The following is a 21,782-nucleotide window of genomic DNA, read 5'->3' on the forward strand; positions in this document are numbered from 1 at the left end:
GTTCTAATAGCTCTGCTGTAGACTTACAGGAAAGTTCTGGTGTTGGTGCTGCCGTGGCCACGATTACTTGTACTGACGCTGATAGTGGAGTGAATAAACAAGTTTCTTTCGCGATGGACAGTGAGTTTTTATTATGTCTCTAAAAGTTTTGGTGACTAAATCATTTTGTGTACACAGAGTTGCTTTCTATTTGGTTCGGCCTCAACGAGTCATTGCCAGGATTGCCCCCACCCAAACCCCCACCCCTACCCCCTCTTTGGGACTGAAAAAATATTCCGCTGTTCTAAACACACTTGATCTTGGGGAATCCAAATACAATTAAAATAGGTTTATGCTACAATGTACGCCTTCACAGGTAAACAACAACGTTTTGGTAAACCAGGTTTATCACATTTGCCAGAACATTGACCCACTGTTGTCCGTCTAGGTGAACAAATTTATCTTGCATTGCTACACCCAGGACCAGCATTAATCTTGCATGGAGCCCTTAACTGATATGCCACTGATGGCTGTGCATCAACAGTGAAAAGGGGGTATATTCTAGTCATTGTCTGTCGCAACTTGTTTGTCAGTATGGTAGTTAGATTGATTAACTAGTTTAACACAAACATATAAAACAAAATAAATAACATCTTAAAATCATAAATTATATGCTTTATATTTTACAAAATTACCACTAATAATTAGAGGTATCTTTTATAGCTTTATAGCACCAACTGGACACGAAGACCTTCGTTTGATACCCCTATCGCTCCATGAAATGGGGTGTGGGGTGGGAGCGAGTGATTAGCGTTTGCGTTGTATCATAAGGTCTGTCTAACCTCGTTGGCTCCTCTGGTTCCCCCCCCCACTGCTCCCCCGTCTCTCTCTCTATCTCCTCCTCCCTCTCCCTCTCCCTCTCCCCCCTCTGTCTCTCCAATAAATTGGTGCAGAAAAGTAGGCCTGTTAACTCAATTTCTTTTCTCTGTAATTATACCATATGGAAACTTTCAGGTACCAACGCTGCTGTGGTTGCATCAACATTTCAAGTCGATTCTACATCAGGACAGGTTACTCTAGCCGCTGTATTAAACTTTGATCAACAAACATCACATGAAGTTAAAATTCTAGCAACTGATGGTGGTAGTCCAAAGCTGAGTTTTACATCAACAATACAAGTTACTGTTATAGAAACGAATGACGCACCGGTAACATAAATCTATACGTCAGGGATGTTTGTTATTTTCGAACTAAGGATATTTTCTACCCAGTAACTGGAGTGTCGTTCACACGACAGTGTATGATTGCTGTTTCTAGACCATTTTCGTATATTAGGAGGTCACACAGCTAACCAATTTTTGTTGTAACATGTCTTTTTATCTGGCTTCAAATCCATAATCAACTCCCAGATGGCTATTAAAGGCGCATTATGTAAGATTAGTTAAAGAGCCGACAGTTCATGTTGTAATAGTTAAAACATAGACAATGAAAAGGGAATATGTTGAAAATTCCTGACAAATTCTAGCCTCAATTGTCATTACTACCGTTGTTAACCATTTTTAAATTAATCATTAAATAGTCAAATCTTTCTAATCTACTTCAAATCGGAGCCATCCGATGACATCGAGCGTTAATTGTGGTCTTGTCATGTTGATTAATGTCTAATTAAAAATTTATATAACATTTGAAGCCAAAAGAAAGACATGCAATAGGCCGATTTATCTCTTACATGATGTATGTACAGGTAATTGAATACGGTTAAAATGGAGAATCGACTTCGTTTATTGTCGTAACAATGGTATATTTTTCCATTATCTATATTTAAACTATGTTAGCAAGAACGACCAGCTGTTTATCTAATGCCTGGGTATTTTGTCAGGAATCTGGGACATTTTGGGGGAGAAAGGAGGGATCTGGAAAGTTGTGTTCACGGTAAACATATTGAATGGGAAAACCCGGTGCTTGGTGTCTATATCTATAGAGTTTATTTTCCTCTGTTTTATATTTTTGTAGGTGTGTCCTGTCAGTACATCAGTAACTTTACCAGACACCTCTACAGTAGGAACAAATGTATCAACCATTACTTGTACAGATAATAACGCAGGGGCCAAGGGACAGATTACTTACCAAATGGACGGTAAATTGTTCTTTCACTTTGTTTTCACACCAACTAAACATTAAACATATATTTTTAGCATCGCGTTATTTAAAACTTAAAATTATTCCAAGTTGGTGTCAGTAAAATTCGAACACATTTTATACCGCTTCTATTTTCCTGGAGATTGAGGGCGGGGGGGGGGGGTCTCTTGATCGATTAGCTATAGGTAGTGCAAGACAGTGTATGGACATTAATTCGAGCACATGTATTTACCACTTATATTTTTGCAGAGGTGGGAGGAGGTGGGGATTGGGGGGAAGATCCCTCGATCGATCTAGCTATGAGTAGTGCAATAGACAGTGTTTGGTCACTAATTCGAACACGTTTTATACCACTTATATTTTTGGGAAGTGGGGAGGGGGTCGATTTAGCTATAGAGCAAGAGACAGTGTATTTTCACTAATTTGAATTTCTTGAGGGGGTGGGGCGGTCTAATAGCTTTACATACAATAAGGATCGGTGGCCTTTGTCGGTTAAGTTTTGTTCTAGCCTAGGTAGTGACGAGCGCGAAGCTTGGTTTATTTGATCTTTCTGAAACACCCGATACTACTTCTTATCCGAGACGTTGTGAAGTTCCTGCACGAGTCAACAATCTTGCTGATCACTCTTGTTGAACAATCTTGTTGATATTATGGTAATTAACCACTAAATTTGATTTCCAATAGGGTACAATCTCTCTTTCTCTCTCTCTCTCTCTCTCTCTCTCTCTCTCTCTCTCTCTCTCTCTCTCCTCAATGAATTGGTGTGAAGGAAAGTAGGCCGGTTAACTCCATTTCTTTTCTCTGTAATTATACCATGTGGAAACTTTCAGCTACCAACGCTGTTGTGGTTGCATCAACTTTTCAAGTCGATTCTACATCAGGACAGGTTACTCTAGCCGCTGTATTAAACTATGATCAACAAACATCACATGAAGTTAAAATTCTAGCTTCTGATGGTGGTAGTCCAAGTTTGAGTTCTACATCAACAATACAAGTTACTGTGGCTGAGACCAATGAACCCCCGGTATGTATCTTTCAGTTTTTGCTATTCTTTATCAATTGTTTTATTGTGATCTCGGAAAAAAACGTCCTGCATTTTCAACGTATTTCATTTTCATTACGGCAATTGTCAGCTCTTTATCTAAGTCTTACATAATACATATTTAATAGTAATTTAGAAGATAAAGACAAAGATTATTGTTAAATATATTTGAAATTATTACAAACATAAAAAAATGCATTGCTAGAGAGATGAATGTTGCCATGACAGCAATATTCCGTCCTCTCTTCGTTAAATATTTCGTTGTTTCGTCCGAATATGTTTACTTTTTCGGGTGGCGCAACGATAGCTATGTGAGTAAAACATTGGCTTGCTAGCCTGGAGGTCGCCTCAGGTTCGCTCCCGGTGTTGGCCGAGAAAATTCCTCTGGATATTCGGGCGTGGTTTCCCCTGACAAGGACAACTACTGTCTAGTCGTTCGGTGGGACGAAAAACCGAGACCATGTGTACACATTGGCGTGCACGTAAAAGATCCCTTGATAGTTGAAATTCGATATAAGAGTAGGTTGTAGCGCCGATGTTCGGACAAAATTTCCCTCATAGCACACTGTATGGTGTATGCCCGTCTTCGTTAATCCTGCCGGAGCAGAACAGTAGGACGTTAAACCCATGTCATCTCAATTCACTTTTTAAGGTATATCATCCCAGTACACAGATCACTTTATTATTTCCGTCTTCATCAACCCAGTCGGTGTAGTTACGTTACATTTTATTTAATATATACGTGATATATTTTTGCAGGTGTGTCCGGTCAGTACATCAGTAACTTTACCAGAAGCCTCTACTGTAGGAACAACTGTATCAACCATTACTTGTACCGACGCCGACACAGGAGCAAACGGGCAGATTTCCTATCAAATCGACGGTAAACTATTTTATTTTATCAATTTTAGGTTAATTCGAAATTATGTTGGGAGCGACAATGGGCAACGTATAGTTGTTAGTTGGTGCCACCCACAGACAGACATATATGATCACCAACAGGAACTGAGTCTTTCTGTGACCAGACTCAAAGAACAAGCCTTTATATGTGACCACCAGGAACTGATCTTTATGTGTGACCACCAGGGACTAGTGTTTATATGTTGTCACCAGGGATTGGCCTTTGTGTGTGACCACCAGGATCTAGTCTTTATCTGTAATCACTGGGATATAGTCTTTAGCAGTGACCACCAGGATCTAGTCTCTATCTGTGACCAACAGGACCTAGTCTGTATCTATGACAACCAGGATATAGTCTTTATCTGTGACCACCAGGATCTGGTGTTTATCTGTGACCACCAGGATCTGGTGTTTATCTGTGACCACCAGGATCTAGTCTTTATCTGCGACAACCAAGATCTAATCTTATCTGGAACCAATAGGACCAAGTCTTTATCTGTGAAAACCAGGATCGAGTCCTTATCTGTGACCACCCCCGGAGTCTAGTCTTTATCTGTGACCACCACCAAGAACAAGTCTTTATCTGTGACCACCAGGATCTAGTCTGTATACCATTCATATCTTAAAATGATTTCTTTTATCTTCTTTCAGCTACCAACGCTGCTGTGGTTGTATCAACTTTTCAAGTCGATTCTACATCAGGACAGGTTACTCTAGCCGCTGTATTAAACTATGATCAACAAACATCACATGAAGTTAAAATTATAGCTTCTGATGGTGGTAGTCCAAGTTTGAGTTCTACATCAACAATACAAGTTACTGTGGCTGAGACCAATGAACCCCCGGTATGTATCTTTCAGTTTTTGCTATTCTTTATCAATTGTTTTATTGTGATCTCGGAAAAAAACGTCCTGCATTTTTCAGTCCTGGACGTCTATTGCATTGGTAGCTTTGGTTTAAACGAGTTGGTTTAAACACATTTTATTACCACAAAGTAAAAGGATTGTGGACAAAAGTTACATAAACTTACAAAAACACCCGTTCCATCATAAGTACATGAAATTATTCAAGATAACAAAAGGTGCAAAAATAAGAAAAGAATTAAAATGGTGCTGATTAATAATTTTGAGATGGACATGTTACAGAATATATATAAAGAAATGCGACATTTTGCGTTCATCACTTGAGATGGGGTACGACATCATGAATCTTAAACGTGTTCTTTGTAAATTTTGTGGCCGTCTTGAATAATAGGGTTAAATCCGGATATGAACGCTCGACAGCACCCCGACACTGTATTCTATGATAATTTCCCTTTTCAGAATTGTCCTTCCAGTACTTTGACTACAGGTGTAGAAGAATCCACCACTGTAGGGACTGCTGTTCTTACTGTGAGCTGTACAGATTCTAATTCCGGCGCTAATGGTCAAGTTTCTTATACAATAGATGGTTAGTTTAAGCTAATTTATTCGTTGAATTGTCAATTTATTTTAGGCCGCTGCTAATTTGTTTTAGCTGAATGGTAATGCATCTTAGCTGGATTCAAATTCATTTTCGCAAAATGCTTAGTTTAAGTGATTGCTTATTTTTTTCTGCTGAATGCCAATTCGTTTCAACTGAATGCTACTTCGTTTCCGCTGAATGCCTGTTCGCTTTGACCAAATGCCAATTCTACTCCGCTGGATGCCAATTCGTTTCAACTAGATACAAATTCATTTTCGCAGAATGTTTATTTTAAGTGATGGAAATTCGTTTCACCTTAAATTTAATTCGTTTAGTAATAGTGCTCATCCCGTTAAGATGATGCCATTCCATTTTAAGTGATTGATCATTTTAATTCCTTGTTAGTTTCTATTTAGTCGATGGTTTTAGTTCAGGTTAGTTGAAGTATTTTTGCATGTCGAGTTACACGATCATGTATATTTATAAATGAAATGAAGTTGGGCTTAACTTCCTAATGATTTGCCCCGACTAGGCTAATGATGACGGTGTATATTAATAAAATGACCACCAAATGGGTATATTCACTTTCTTTCAGGTACAAGCACATTTGAAGTTGGATCAACATCAGGAATTATTACACTAAAGTCTGTACTAAATTATGATCAACAAACATCTCATCAATTTAAGATTATAGCTGCTGATGGTGGTAGTCCTAGTCTCAGTTCTACATTAAATATAGATATTAGTGTTGTGAAGACTAATGAAGCCCCGGTATGTACATTGTTCATGTATTTAAGAGAGAGAGAGAGAGAGAGAGAGAGAGTTTGAAAAGATTAAGAGAGAGGGAGAGAAATGAGGTTTAACGTCCACTCGACACAAACTAGGTCATTTCGGGACTAACCTATGGTATAATTTTATTTCAATAATTCGCTTGCGCATAGGGGTCTTTAGCAGTGGGAGGAAACCGGGGGCCCCGGAGAAAACCCACGAGGTTGGACAGGCGACCATACTCCTTGTCACGTACAACCGGGGATTCGAAACCACGCCAGTCGACTCAATGACAGACTTTATGATACTGCGTGCGCACGCTAACCATTCAGCCATCCAACCCCCCGAAAAGATTAAGACAAACATGTTAAAGATATATTGTTTATAAGGCATTTTATGATCGGAATAACATTCAAATAACACGAACACATTTTTATACTTAAATAAATACTTACTCCCGGTGTTTTGTATGATGTTATCGTTTACTGTGTGCTTGATAACGACAAGAGTATACTTGTTGAAACGTTGCACTATTAAAATTGCTAGTGATTGTTATCCATAAAGTTGTGTTCGTGTTTTTTCAATATTAAAGATGCAAAGCTAAATCAGCCTATTGCAGATCTTTATTGTGACCTTCAATGTTAACTAAATTATTAATTAGAGATGACAAGCCCATAATCATCGCAATATCAGTAACAATAATAATCGAGGCTACAATATTCTTCAAACGGTCATAACTTCGCTCAGAATGTAATTTGACATTTTCAACGTATTTCATTTTCATTACGGCAATTGTCAGCTCTTTATCTAAGTCTTACATAATACATCTATAATAGTAATTTAGAAGATAAAGACAAAGATGATTGTTAAATATATTTGAAATTATTACAAACATAAAAAAATGCATTGCTAGAGAGATGAATGTTGCCATGACAGCAATATTCCGTCCTCTCTTCGTTAAATATTTCGTTGTTTCGTCCGAATATGTTTACTTTTTCGGGTGGCGCAACGATAGCTATGGGAGTAAAACGTTGGCTTGCTAGCCTGGAGGTCGCCTCAGGTTCGCTCCCGGTGTTGGCCGAGAAAATTCCTCTGGATATTCCGGCGTGGTTTCCCCTGACAAGGACAACTACTGTCTAGTCGTTCGGTGGGACGAAAAACCGAGACCATGTGTACACATTGGCGTGCACGTAAAAGATCCCTTGATAGTTGAAATTCGATATAAGAGTAGGTAGTAGCGCCGATTTTCGGACAAAATTTCCCTCATAGCACACTGTATGGTGTATGCCCGTCTTCGTTAATCCTGCCGGAGCAGAACAGTAGGACGTTAAACCCATGTCATCTCAATTCACTTTTTAAGGTATATCATCCCAGTACACAGATCACTTTATTATTTCCGTCTTCATCAACCCAGTCGGTGTAGTTACGTTACATTTTATTTAATATATACGTGATATATTTTTGCAGGTGTGTCCGGTCAGTACATCAGTAACTTTACCAGAAGCCTCTACTGTAGGAACAACTGTATCAACCATTACTTGTACCGACGCCGACACAGGAGCAAACGGGCAGATTTCCTATCAAATCGACGGTAAACTATTTTATTTTATCAATTTTAGGTTTAATTCGAAATTATGTTGGGAGCGACAATGGGCAACGTATAGTTGTTAGTTGGTGCCACCCACAGACAGACATATATGATCACCAACAGGAACTGAGTCTTTCTGTGACCAGACTCAAAGAACAAGCCTTTATATGTGACCACCAGGAACTGATCTTTATGTGTGACCACCAGGGACTAGTGTTTATATGTTGTCACCAGGAACTGGCCTTTGTGTGTGACCACAAGAATCTAGTCTTTATCTGTAATCACTGGGATATAGTCTTTATCAGTGACCACCAGGATCTAGTCTTTATCTGTAATCACTGGGATATAGTCTTTATCAGTGACCACCAGGATCTAGTCTTTATGTGTGACCAACAGGACCTAGTCTTTATCTATGACAACCAGAATATAGTCTTTATCTGTGAAAACCAGGATCGAGTCCTTATCTGTGACCACCCCCGGAGTCTAGTCTTTATCTGTGACCACCACCAAGAACAAGTCTTTATCTGTGACCACCAGGATCTAGTCTGTATACCATTCATATCTTAAAATGATTTATTTTATCTTCTTTCAGCTACCAACGCTGCTGTGGTTGTATCAACATTTCAAGTCGATTCTACATCAGGACAGGTTACTCTAGCAGCTGTATTAAACTATGATCAACAAACATCCCATGAAGTTAAAATTCTAGCAACTGATGGTGGTAGTCCAAGTTTGAGTTCTACATCAACAATACAAGTTACTGTCCAGCGAGGTATTTCACAATTAGATCTTTATTCCCTGTACATTTTAAGCCCAAGTATAATGTATTCATAGCTTGCGACCAGCCAACATTTTCAGCAAAATGTGGAATATGCAATGCACCTAGGGTCGGTTGTACAAAATGCGGGGTCCAATTTGGGAGGCCCGAAGTTACAGGATATGAATACATTGCAGGATATGAATAACTTTAACTAGACCTATATTCATTCATATTTAAAGTCAACTGTGCTTTACTTCACAACTAGTAATCGACTGATACCTGCAGCCACATTTCCTGGATTTTGTTAAGTTGGTGAGCTACGGGGCCCCTGTCTAGTGCGAGGCCAAATTTGGGGAAATTGGTTAAATGTGCCAAAATCCGGCCCTAAATGCATTAGAGCACACATGGAGTAAACACTTTAATGAACCTACAGCAAATAATGCAGTCGTGGTGGCTCCGTGAGTAAGATGGTGAATGACTTATCTAGAGGTACCGGGTTCATTAAATTCATCGGGGTTCTTCAGGGGAGGGCCTGGAAAGGAACGGCGTATTCCTTCGGATGATACGAATAACCGAGGTCCCGTACTGATGTGGACGTATACGAACACTTGTTAGTTGAACTACAATGATTCGTTGAATGAAATGCCGCTTCCCGAGCTTAATGTCTCTCAAAACATCTGCATGGCGTATGTCCGTCTGTATTAACATGCTTGGTGCGGAAAGGTAAGACATACATGTATTTAATTTTGTTGTCTTTACCGGAACCAGAAAAAATCGACACCAACATGATCATATCACTTCAAACGATATATAGCTATTATTTGAAACAAATTGACCTGCTGGCAAATGGGATTGTGAGAAAGGGGAATATGGGAGTGTTATTTAAATGAATGAATGACGTATATAAAATACGTAATAAAACGTGGATAGTTACTTCATATATACGGCATAAATGCACAATATCAGTGAATCAATAGGCCGTAAATTGTATTACAATACAAAGTTGTCTTTTTTAAAGAAAAGAGCCATTGAATACGTATAATTTTGACAGCTGTATTGAAGAAGTAAGTAATTGTTAAACGCTTCCATTCATTCCAAACCAAATGTACAGTATGCGCAATAACGAACTGAGCTAATCGATCAATATATTCGCTGTCAAAATGTACAATCGAACCATTTTGACGGGTTTTGATTAGGAATTAATTGATATGGCAAGTTGACAAAGTTTAAGGTCACCTAAGCCGACAGTAATGAGATATATTTTTAAGTGCTGTTTGATGACGGGTAAAGAATAATAAGGTATTAAAGAGGAGTCATTGGCTCTACTGGCCTAAATATTATTTACTGTCTATAACATATTTTACTAGTCAAAATCTGACTACTCAATATTGTCATTGAACAAGAAAGATCAATATATCTCCTTATAAATTCTCAGTTCATTAAGAGAGAGAGAAATGGGGTTTAACGTCCACTCGACACAAACTAGGTCATTTCGGGAGTAACATGGTTTAATTTTATTTCAATAATTCGCTTGCGCGTAGGGGTCTTTAGCAGTGGGAGGAAACCGGAGGACCCGGAGAAAACCCACGAGGTTACACAGGCGACCCTATTCCTTGTCACGTACAACTGGGGATTCGAAACCACGCCAGTTGACTCAATGACAGACCTTATGATACAGCGCGCACGTGCTATCCATTCGGCCATCCACCCCCCCCCCCCCACCTCAGTTCATAAAGGTTACCAACGCATTGGTTGGCCGAATGGTTTAACGTGTGCCTGTAAGATTATAAGGTCTGTCAGTAAGGCAAGAGGCGTGGTTTCCATTCCCCGCTTGTACGTGACAAGGAGTATGGCCACTTGTCCATCCTTGTGGGTTTTCGCAGAGTTCTGCGGCTTTATGCGCAAGCGAATAATTGCCATAAAAACCGAACTGTATATATAGCGTTCTTCCTAACCGAGTGGACATTTTTCGCTCTCTCTCTCTCTCTCTCTCTCTCTCTCTTCTCACTGTTTCTTTCGCTCCCCCGTCTCTCGCTATCTGTCCCTCACTTTTATTAGAGTAACGGGTAAATTTCGAGAACAGATCCTGTCCAACAAAAAAACGACAAATCCGTCCTGGATGTTAAGTATAATCAATGTAAAATCTAAAAATAACAATAATTAGTGTAGGTTTAATAGAGAACCCACATGGCGCCTTTTTACTTGCCCTGTCTTTTGGATATTTATAAATCTTCTCGAACGTTACGGTCATCCAGTGACAACGTTTTAATAACGGAAAAAAGGGCCAACCTTTCAAGTTATGGAGAGCGATCGTTTTCGTTTCAAGCACAATGCAGTGATTATTTGTTTCCTTTTAGTATGAACACGTGTACCTCTTTAACAACTTTTAAATTTAAACTTAAAACCTTTTTATTCCAAAAGGCATTTAATTGTTGAATTTATTTTAAATCGCCCCCTAATGTGTATCTGTTCTTATATATTGGTATTTAACACATAGGTATTCATACTTTACTGTTTTCATAGATATCTATATTTTATTGGTTTGACTGATTTTATAGACATTTATTTATTTTTCCTTATTTTATAGATATTTATATCATATATATATATGTTTATTATAATTTTTTTTAATTTATTTTTTACTGATTTTAATAGTTATTTATTTATTTTTGTACTGATTTTATAGATTTTATTGATATTTATTTATTTTTTTACTGTTTCTATAGATATTATTTATTTTTTATTTTTACTGATTTTTATATTTTCTAGTCATGTATTTATTGTAAAGCGCATCTGAACACGTATGTGAAAGATAGCTCTATAAAAGTGTATAATAATAATAATAATAATAATAATATCTTTAACATCACATTTAGTGAAGTACGTACTTAACCGCTATTAATTTGAAGTCTAATAGGTGCTAAATTAAACATATTCTAAAATTAAATGCACTAACCCTTTTTTGTTAAGCTAATTCTTAGAATTCAAAAGACACATGACTTTTGACGAAATTAATAAATTAAAAGACTAAGTGCAATCCTACCCCTAATCCTAACCCTATCTCTAACCCCGTGTGTAGTGAGCAATATAAATTGCATAGATAATCCCTTAATTTCAAAAGAAGCATATGCCTTTAAATCAAATTAATAAATTGAACGATTAATTGCCTTTAGGTGTTTGTATTGAATATGATTATATATCGGTTGGAGTTCTTTTCAGATGGGTTTTTCATTTTTATCATTGAAAAAAGTCTTTGATCGTACGTTTCTTTTATAAATGACATGACATAATTTTAATAAAGGAGGCGTGTGGCCATGTCTGCTAACAACACATCAAAGCAGGTAAATCGTTTCAATGGCATTAAGAAATAAAAAAAGAAAGACACAGGTAACAATTCCACGGACTTACGTACACGTACATCGACCCCGTTCGCTGTCTAATATACATGGCACATGGAATGCTCCAATCTCTATGTATTTACTGAATGAGGTTTCAATTACGCTAATACGTATTATTATTATCATTACCACAGAAAACAGTGATTTTTATACCCCCACATTTTCACGTGGACGTATTATGCCGTCGCCCCTGTCCGTCCGTCTTGTCTCGTTTCGATATTCGTGCATATCGGAATGTAACTTCCTGATTATTATGGCCCTTGATTGTCCGAAACATCACGTTTTTAGCTTGTGGTCTCACTAGATTTCACAATTTTTATCATTAAACAATCTCAAATCACCGAATTTACAAACACTGGCCTAAAGGAATCCGTGATATCTGTAAAGTCGTCTTCAATGCTTCAAGTTGAACGAAATGATGATTGAATTCATTATAAATAACAGACTGGGATGGTTAAACGCAACCATAAAATTATAAACACTTTTGGGGTCGAAATATGTAATTGTAAAACACAAATTATGTATTCTATAACCTTGGAGTACCTGGGTAGGTGAGCCACGTGGCCCGTGCGTAATCTGTAACTAGTAGATATTAGGTATTGGCTATTAGCTGTTACTTGTTTTGTGTATATGATTTTACAAGATCTATTTCCTTTTAAATAACGATTTTATATATTGAAATGGTTTCCCTTATTGATTATTGGTTAATTACTTGTTACTTGTTTTGTTTATTTTATTCATTTCCTTTTAAATGGATATTTTATATATTTACATGACTCTCTATTAATTATTGTTAAAATTAGTTGCTATTTGTTTTTGTATATAAATGAAATGAAATGGGGTTTAACGTCCTACTGTTCTGCTTATAAACCTTCTGTATATTATCAATCTGGTTAAAACACAGATCCTATTTCGTTTCGTTTTTATAGTTCAAAATTTCGTTTTACTTGTCTTGTAGGCCATCGAAAATACAACAAAACGAAACGAAATATGGATCTGTATTTTAATCAGATTGGTATATTATATTCATCGTCATGAGCTTGATAACGTTGAGATAACACTCAACGAAACGTCGCTTTAATTTAAATAGTAATTGTGTTCTATATTCTATTTTTTATGTGTGTTTATTAGTAGATAAGGTATATTTTTTGTAGATCACCCACATGATATCTTAGTTTCAAGCAACATTACAACCTATGGAACTATTTCAAATATGTATTGTAAGCGTGAAATGACTGATTTCACAAACTGTGTGTAACCTCTTGTATATGTGATTTCTGTCGCTTACAGTAGATACAAACTCATTGATATTATGTCTAGGAGGGGATTTTACCTATAAGAGAACATAAACTATTATAATATTATATGATTAATAAAATATCTATCGTCCTTTTACTTATAATAACTAGCTTACACTGTGCTTAACCCCTATTATATCCCTATTCAAAAACCTAAACAGAATTCAATACATATATATTATTGTAGAATCCGTTTGTAGGAGATCTAGTCAACCCTTATACATAACTAACAATAACTGTAGCTATAACTCCATTGTATTAGAGCTTCATATTACCATTTTCCCACTCAGTCTTTCACTTCTAGGCCCAGTTATACGGATTAAACGATAATCTAACGTAATCGCGTTTAGAGTGTTTCAAATCTCTTAAATTGATACAAAAAAACTTTTTTAAGAAAGGAAGATTTAGGGATTAGGTGTTGAAACTATTTATTGTGATGAAGAACGTTATCTTGTGCTTTGGTTTAATTTCGATTTTATTTTTAACCAAAGGTAAGTTTTATAATTTAGAATGTTTGGGTGGCCATTTTTGATGTGCTCACAAAATGGCGTTCCACGGTCACAGTTTGTTATTCGCGTTTTGTGTTTTTATTTGTGTAGTTTTAATGATTTTACATGTTTTATTTTTATACAAAGATATTTTGTTTCTCATATTATTTTGCATGTATAAATGTGTTAAGTTAGGTTGAAAATTTTCTGAAATTGATTGGATCAAAAGCTCGTTTTTCCATCTATTTTGTGAAAATATTTCATTAGGGAGACCGTAAATCAAATAGTATATATTTCGTTTTTTCGGACTGTATCAGTATTGTGCTTGAAACCGACAAGAGAATCATTATAGAAACGTAGCTCCGATTAAAATACAGTAATTGTTTTCCATAGAACTTCTGTGTTTATTTCAATGTGTTCAATTAATTAAATGCCGTTCAAACAGACATAGACACGTAGCCTGTTTGAAACCCCCAATGTAACAAAATATACGAAAAGCGAGTTTGATTTCTGAATATTTAACATTTACGTTATACAAGGAGATGTCATATTACCAGCCTCGTTCTAACTTATTATTAATCAATTTTGAACAAAAACCAAATTCGTTTTATTTACTGGCATGTTTTGTCTCCTACAAATGCTGTATTTTTGGTATTCATTACTAGGATATATGATTTTGAATATTTAACCATCGAAAAAAAACCGATCAGTCTGAATGAAATCAAATGTTTAAGTGACATTATGGGGGATTAGATAAAGAGTTGACAGTTGTTGCTATAATACTTAAAAATAGATAATTTAAAGGGAATATGATGAAAATTATTTCAATCTGAACCTAGATATTAGTAATAAAATTATGACCAGCCTCGATCGTCATTACTACCATTGTTACTATATTAAACAATGTCTTTTACGGTTAATCATCAACCGCCGTTGAACCGTTCAAACCTGTTGAAAATCGGATCCATCAGATGGCTTCGAAAGTTGATTATAGTCTTATCGTGTTAATATATGCCTACCTAATAGTTTATATAACATTTAAGGCCTGACATATTGTTTTATATTGACATCTGATACGCTCGTATATTTGTCTTAAGGTCGGAGTTTAAGATGTCATGAATCTTTTAATTATTGCGTATTGTGGTGAATTATTGTGTATATATATATATATATATATATATATATATATATAACTATATATACGAGTGGTTTAGTTGGATCATGGACCGTGTTGGATGGACAGGCAACGCCCACGAAGCCTTTAGAATTCTGTGCCGCGGCAAAAGAGAGACCTGACAATCGTGACTAAATTAAATTAGCTCCCCTCGCGCAAGTATTAAGTTTAAAAGCAAAGAAACAGAAATCAATTCATAATATTTTTTTTATTAATCTTGCTACTCTTTTTTTTTAAACCCATACATAGATAGACTACTAACTGATGATTGGGGTGCATATATATTAGCACATCGTCTTTGTTTACTTCGGACGCGCCTATGTGAATCCGAAAAAAAAAACGTCGAGTTTTCTTAAAAACAAATCTACTAAAACAATCTTTTAATTTTTACTTCTGCACAATTAATCATCATTCCGGACAGTTTTATACCTGAACTTTATTTTCATAACTTTAAAATCCTTCATACATACGGGAATTTGGAGTATTAAGCAAAACCAAAATGCTTACAAAACCTATGAAAATATTGAAATCGATAATTTCACAATTTTCAACTGCTGCATTTGGAAATTTCAAAGTTTCAAACTGGACAAATTCGTCACTACCGGATAGGAATACTTATCAGGTTGAAAAATTACCGTGTAACTATAAGAATACCGTAAATTCCAAGGAGGAGTTCGAGAAATTAATCAGTATAAAATCCCGCAATGTCAAAAATCACATCGCTTGATTTGCCGTTGACACTGAGATCTCCCGTGTCTCGCGCGAGCGGCAGAGAATCCAACAAACGGGACTCGTTGTCTGTCCATCTATACACGGTCCACCGTTGGATCAAAATGGCTGTTATGAGGTTATTTTTCCGGGCCGAAGATCGCGAGGATAGGAAGTTGATTAAAATTAGATGACAATGTAGTATAAAATCAGAAAGCAAGTGAATTTGGAATTTAATAACTTTAAATAGCTCAATGATTATTTTATTTATGAAGTAAGCGAGAGAGAGAGAAATGGGGATTAAGATCTTTTCGACATAAACTAGGTAATGTCGGGACTAACATATGGTTCAATTTTATTTCTATGATTTGCTTGCGCGTAGGTGTCTTTAGCATGTGGATGGAAATCAGAGGACTCGGAGAAAGCCCACAAGTTAAACCCTTGAATGAAGTAAAGTAACGCAACTAAATAAAAATAGACAAAATACGGGCAATTTTGTTTTTGTATAGCACTTTATTTTTATATAGAACCTTAATGTGACGGGAGTGCCCTCAGAGAATATAACATAACATAAATTGGTGATACATAAAGCTATTAATACTTCCTACATAGTGTATTATAGAAATCGTATTTACAGCTATTGTAATACATATACAGTATAATACACACTGAGAGAGAGAGAGAGAGAGAGAGAGAGAGAGAGAGAGTTTGGGTACCTACTAACTACTACTACTAACATGGGCTCAGAGCGTTTTAACCTGCGATAGAGCATAGTGTCCCAACATTTGTTCTGATAACTTGTACATTGCTCAACAGGAACATTTCACCATCACAGCTGCGTCTCTACGACCTCGTCATATAAATGACACTGGAAAGGGTTATTTTACGTCTCCACGACCTCGTCATAAAATTGACATTGGGAAGGATTCTTTTGCGTGTTCCTTGATGTGTAAACTGGTGAAGCTAGGATTTTGGACGCTCTGAATGTATGAATCTTTAACTGTTTAGTAGGGAATCTACTGCTTTAACCACTCAATTACCATGACGTCAACATAATGACAGCGCAGCACTGGCGTTATTGTTTCAAATTCCCGCGGGGGGGGGGGGGCGAATGGTTAGCACGTACGCGCTGTTTCATATCAATGAGTCAACTGGTGAGGTTTAGAATCCCTGGTTGTGCGTGACAAGGAGTAGAGTCGCTTGTCCAACCTCGTGGGTTTTCTCCGGGTCCTCCGGTTTTCCGCCACTGCTAAAGACCCCTACGCGCAAGCGAATTATTGAAATAAAATTAAACCATATGTTAGTCCCAAAATGACCTAGTTTGAGTGGACGTTAAACCCCATTTCTCTCCCTCTTTCCGCTCTCTCTCTCTCTCTCTCTCCCTCTCTCAAATTCCCGCTTGTAAGTAACAAGTGGTAGGGTCGTCTGTCCAACCTCCTGAGTTTCCCCCGGGTCCTCTGCCCCCTCCCCTCATTGCTAAAGACGCCTACGCGCAATCGAATTAAAGAAATAAAATTGAACCCGAAATGACTTGTGTCGAGTGGACGTTAAGTCCCATTTCTTTCTCACACAGATGAAGAAGTGATAGGGATAGTTCAAATTGCAAATTTGGACAGACTTTATTCATACTAAAGGGACATACAGTTCATTGACTCAATGACAGACGTTAGAGCACCCACCCGGCGGCCACCCAAACACCCCTGTTTCTTCTGTACCTTAGTAAACAAACCATATAGGTCTATAACGGTGTTTATATTCTTCCACAATAGAAAGCTGGTACAAATCGTTTTGATCGTTAACCCGGTTGGAATTGTGTTTACATGTTTATAGGTTTACTTAATAAAAGGACATGTTATAGTATAATAAATAAAAAATAATTTGTTTTTTTTATATATATCATAGAAAGGTCAACTGTAACGATTAATTTATTTGTAATGTTTACAAAAGATATGTTTGTCGTTTAATATATTTCTATCACGGTGTCCGGGAACATTGACCATGACATTGACTCGGTAACTCAGTGACAAGATTTTCGAAAATAATTCTAATGGGATTTATGCAAGCGATCAAATTACCTCTAGAGCGGCGGTTGAATTGTTTTATATCATATTTAATTTGTAAATCACGCCGTCATCACGGATACTTTAATTAAACCGGAAATGCACACCACATAAGCTACATGTACACACCACTGTCAAACCCAAACTGTTTTCCAGTGGTAATGCGAACGCGTTCTGTGACCACCGCTCAGTATGGCTGATCTTTAAGGTCTCGTCCAGTAAAGTTTTACAGGTGACCCCCCATCATATGGCGTCGGTAACACATACTTTGTTTACATCTGACTTAGTAATACAAACTTGTCTGAACAGAATGGGCACCTTTGACCCATTTTACACCTCCGCAAGCTATTTATGTCCCAATTCACTCTATACAGGATATACTTCCAACACCTTCTTTCTAGTTCTTAGAAATTTAAAAAATTGTTTAAGAATTTAATTTGCAGACTGAAAACAAAACTAATAATAAAAAGAGTCAAATAATTCTACCCGATGTCACCACTCTCGGTGAATTTGGCGGCGAAGCGAATATTTACTACCGATCAGTTTGGGACAAAACTATAAACCCCTTAAACTTGCCTTAATCGCATATTCCACAAATTTGTGTTTGCAGTTTCCACTCGTTTCTAAAGATTTTAAAATATGTAACCGAAATTTAGAAACATAAACAAAAGTTAACTCTACTTTCTGGATGGATGTCCGGAAACACAAAGCCGTGTGTGAATTACAGCTTGATATATTTCCATCGTTCGACAAATAATTTAATTGGGATAAACGTATATGCAATTTCTCACTTCAATTTGAATTATCCCCCAAACTTCGTTTCTCGGAATGATTTGTAACTACAGTATGAGTGTATAGACGTCCCAAATAAATTAAAATGTGTAGAAAAGTAAGATGACTCAATTCCAATATGACAGTCTGCCATGATGACTAACTACTTTATTTATTAAAAATGTTCTTCCTGGGTCTAGTCTTCCCAATTTAAAGGGATGTGACTAGAAATACAAAATCTGCAGAGTCATGACAAATAAACATCATAATGACCAATAAACTTCGTAGCAAATACACTTCATGGTGAAAACTCGTCTTGACTTACATACGTCGTGATCAATAAACGCCATGATCAATAAACGCCATGACCAATAACCCCCAAGACCAATAAACGTCATGACTCATAAACGCCATGACCAATAAACGTCACGACCAGTAAACGTCATGACCAATAAACGTCATGACCAATAAACGTCATGACCAATAAATTGTAGTTGTTTTCAAGCAACGCTCGCCCAATGTGTCTAGGTGGATCAAAACGTGGATTTATGATGATTAAGAAAGTAAATATTGAGTTATATTTAACAGTGACAATTGGTGTTGAAAAACTCACATTTGGATTGTTTGGGTTCTCGTCTATGATGACCATTTAAATAGATATATAAATGGAATCAATATAGCATGACGTTTATTGACACATTACTTCCTGTTACTTCTCGTGTGATAATGATGCCCAGCAATGTAGCATGACGTTAAACACACATTATGCAAAAGCTAAATCTACCTATAGCAAGTCTTTCTTTTGGCCGGAAATGTTATCTAAATTATTAATTAGAAATTAATTAACGTTTCTAGACCATAATCAACTCCCGATGCTATCGCTAGCCTGCGATATTTAGCGGACTGGAATTCATTTTTTGAAAAATAATTAAACGTAAAAATGGATAATTGAGATTTTGTTTTTATTGTAGCGACTTTAGCAATGATGATTGAGGCCAGCCTAAAATTCAAAAGCTAATATCTCAACTCTGAGTGGGGCAATTTGACTGAAATGTTCAACATATTCTATTTACGTTATCTATTATTTAACTATTATTGCGAGGAATGTCAACTCTTTATATAATCTCTCATAATGCCCTTAGTCCCGAAATGACCTAGTTTGTGTCGAGTGGACGTTAAACCCCATCTCTCTCTCTCTCTCTCTCTCTCTCTCTCTCTCTCCCATAATGCCCCTTTAACTACACGTTACTTCATGCTAGTTCTCGTATATTAATGATGTCCTGCAACATAGCATGACGTTTATTAACACGTCACTTTCTGTTATTTCTAATCTCGCCTGTTGGTAATGTAAACATCTAACCATGTCATCTATTTCAGCTGTGGTTAATGCTGCGCCACCAACATGTACACCAGCAATTTCTGTAAACATAACGGTGACAGAACCCATAGACACGTTGATAGCAGATTTGAATTGCTCTGATCCGGACCCAGGAGATTCCGTAACTTTAAGCTTTCAAAGTGGCAACACGGATACACAGTTCAAAATAAGTGGAGGAAATATTCTGTTAGCTAAAACCTTTACAGAGCAAGTTACATATAAATATGTGGTAAGTAGTTAGCTATACATCTCATTTCAACCCTATCTGCATACATAGAATGGACTGTCTACTTGGAGAATACTCTGATTATTCTTCGAGGATGCCCAAACTATACTTCTAGAATGCCCAAACTATACTTCTAGAATGCTCTGACTACTTCGAGATTGCCCTGACTATACTTCGAGAATGTTATACTATACTTCAAGACTGCTTTGAGAATTCTTCTAGAATGGACTGTCTATACATCGAGAATGCTCTGACTATACTGCGAGAATGCTCTGGATGGGAGAGTCACGGTGGCTCAGTGACCATAACGTTGACTCGCAAACCTGGAGGCGTCGTTGGTCGAAAAAGATCATCTGTATTTTCCGGCTTGTCAGTGGTGTAGGGAAGGGACAATGTATAGTCTTTCAGATAGGACGAAAACCCGAGTACTCTGTACACATTAGTGTGCACGTAAAAGATCCCTTGGCAATTTGAATTCGAAATAATAGTAGGTCGTAGCGCTGTCCGGGCAAAATTTCCTTTATAGCACACTGCATGGTGTATACCCGTCTCAATTAGTCAATTCGGAGCACAGCATGGTTTTGACTAAAATCGTCCATTTAATAATTCAAAAGTGTCGGCCAACTAGTCTAGTGACAAAGTTAAAACATTTAGTTTAAAAATGAATTAAGAAATTTTACTTAGCTTTTTATTGTTTTTCTCCTTCCATACTGTTGCCTACTTTGTTTCATTTAGTCATGACGTGTATAAAACCGCATTTTAAACAAGCACGATCGTATTATGGACCAGGAACTGACCATGTTGATGGATGAAATCTAATTCACGAAATAGATGCAGAATTGTTCAAATAACAAGCATGCCAATTTTCATGTCGGTCGGGATTGAATAGCATCATACAAAGAAGAAGAAAAAGAAGATGAGTAGCGGTTAGCGAGCAGTTCCTGGTCCTAAAATACAAATATTTTATGGTTTGTTATTGTTGATATTGGTCTTAATCTGGTGCTTATTTCAAAATCATAAATAGAAAGTCCGGTGATTGATAACATCTCTCAATATTTCAGATGGTCATCCTTGCTACTGACACCAACAGCGAGACGGCAACAGTTTCACTGACGGTAGAGGTTGTTAATGTAAATAACAACCCACCTGTAATCACTGGATTACCAACAACTGCTATCAACGTCCTGGAATCAGATCCCATAGGAAAACTCATAACAACATGTACACATTCCGACCTAGACCCTAGCAACACTTTAGCTGGACAAACCAGAGTTGGCATTTCTAAACCATGTAAGTTTTACTCACGCACAAATCATATAGCCCCCCCCCCCCCAACCAACACACTCGCCATCTTTATAAACCAAGTACATTTTTTTTAAATCGGACGTAAGTTTTTTTTTTAGATTCCACCTAATCTATCTATATTTAAGCCATATAGTTTGAAATCATGTAGCCCCGCCCCCTCATATTGTAAATCCCCGCATAAATCATGTGCCCCTCCCCACTCTTATCTTTATAAGCTATACAAGTTTCATATCCGCCACACCCGCCTCCCCAACCCCTCTCTATATTTCAAAACCATATAAATCGAGCATAAATTGATTTTTTTTTGTCTTTTGTTTAACCCTCTGTTGTCCGAAAAAGTTCATTGGATATTTCCTG

At 36.9% G+C, this 21,782-nt stretch overlaps 1 protein-coding gene across 2 annotated transcripts in view; it reads left to right on the plus strand.

Moving 5' to 3' along the window:
* Positions 1–2,966: 2,966 nt before the first annotated feature.
* Positions 2,967–21,782, plus strand: part of LOC126816364 (uncharacterized) — a 44,611-nt gene continuing 25,795 nt past the window's right edge. The window contains exons 1-9 of one of the 2 annotated variants that reach the window (XM_056100746.1): positions 2,967–3,142; positions 3,920–4,043; positions 4,712–4,905; positions 5,383–5,509; positions 6,099–6,274; positions 7,739–7,862; positions 8,452–8,631; positions 19,894–20,123; positions 21,182–21,410. In XM_056100746.1, the coding sequence (XP_055956721.1) occupies positions 21,182–21,410 (229 nt within the window). In that variant the 5' untranslated portion in view covers positions 2,967–3,142; positions 3,920–4,043; positions 4,712–4,905; ... (3 more) ...; positions 8,452–8,631; positions 19,894–20,123. Of the gene's footprint in view, positions 3,143–3,919; positions 4,044–4,711; positions 4,906–5,382; positions 5,510–6,098; positions 6,275–7,738; positions 7,863–8,451; positions 8,632–13,624; positions 13,807–19,893; positions 20,124–21,181; positions 21,411–21,782 lie in introns of those variants that run through there. The other variant, XM_050542831.2, reaches the window with a different exon arrangement.

This window comes from Patella vulgata, chromosome 1 (genome assembly GCF_932274485.2).
Source record: "Patella vulgata chromosome 1, xgPatVulg1.2, whole genome shotgun sequence".
NCBI lineage: Eukaryota > Metazoa > Mollusca > Gastropoda > Patellidae > Patella > Patella vulgata.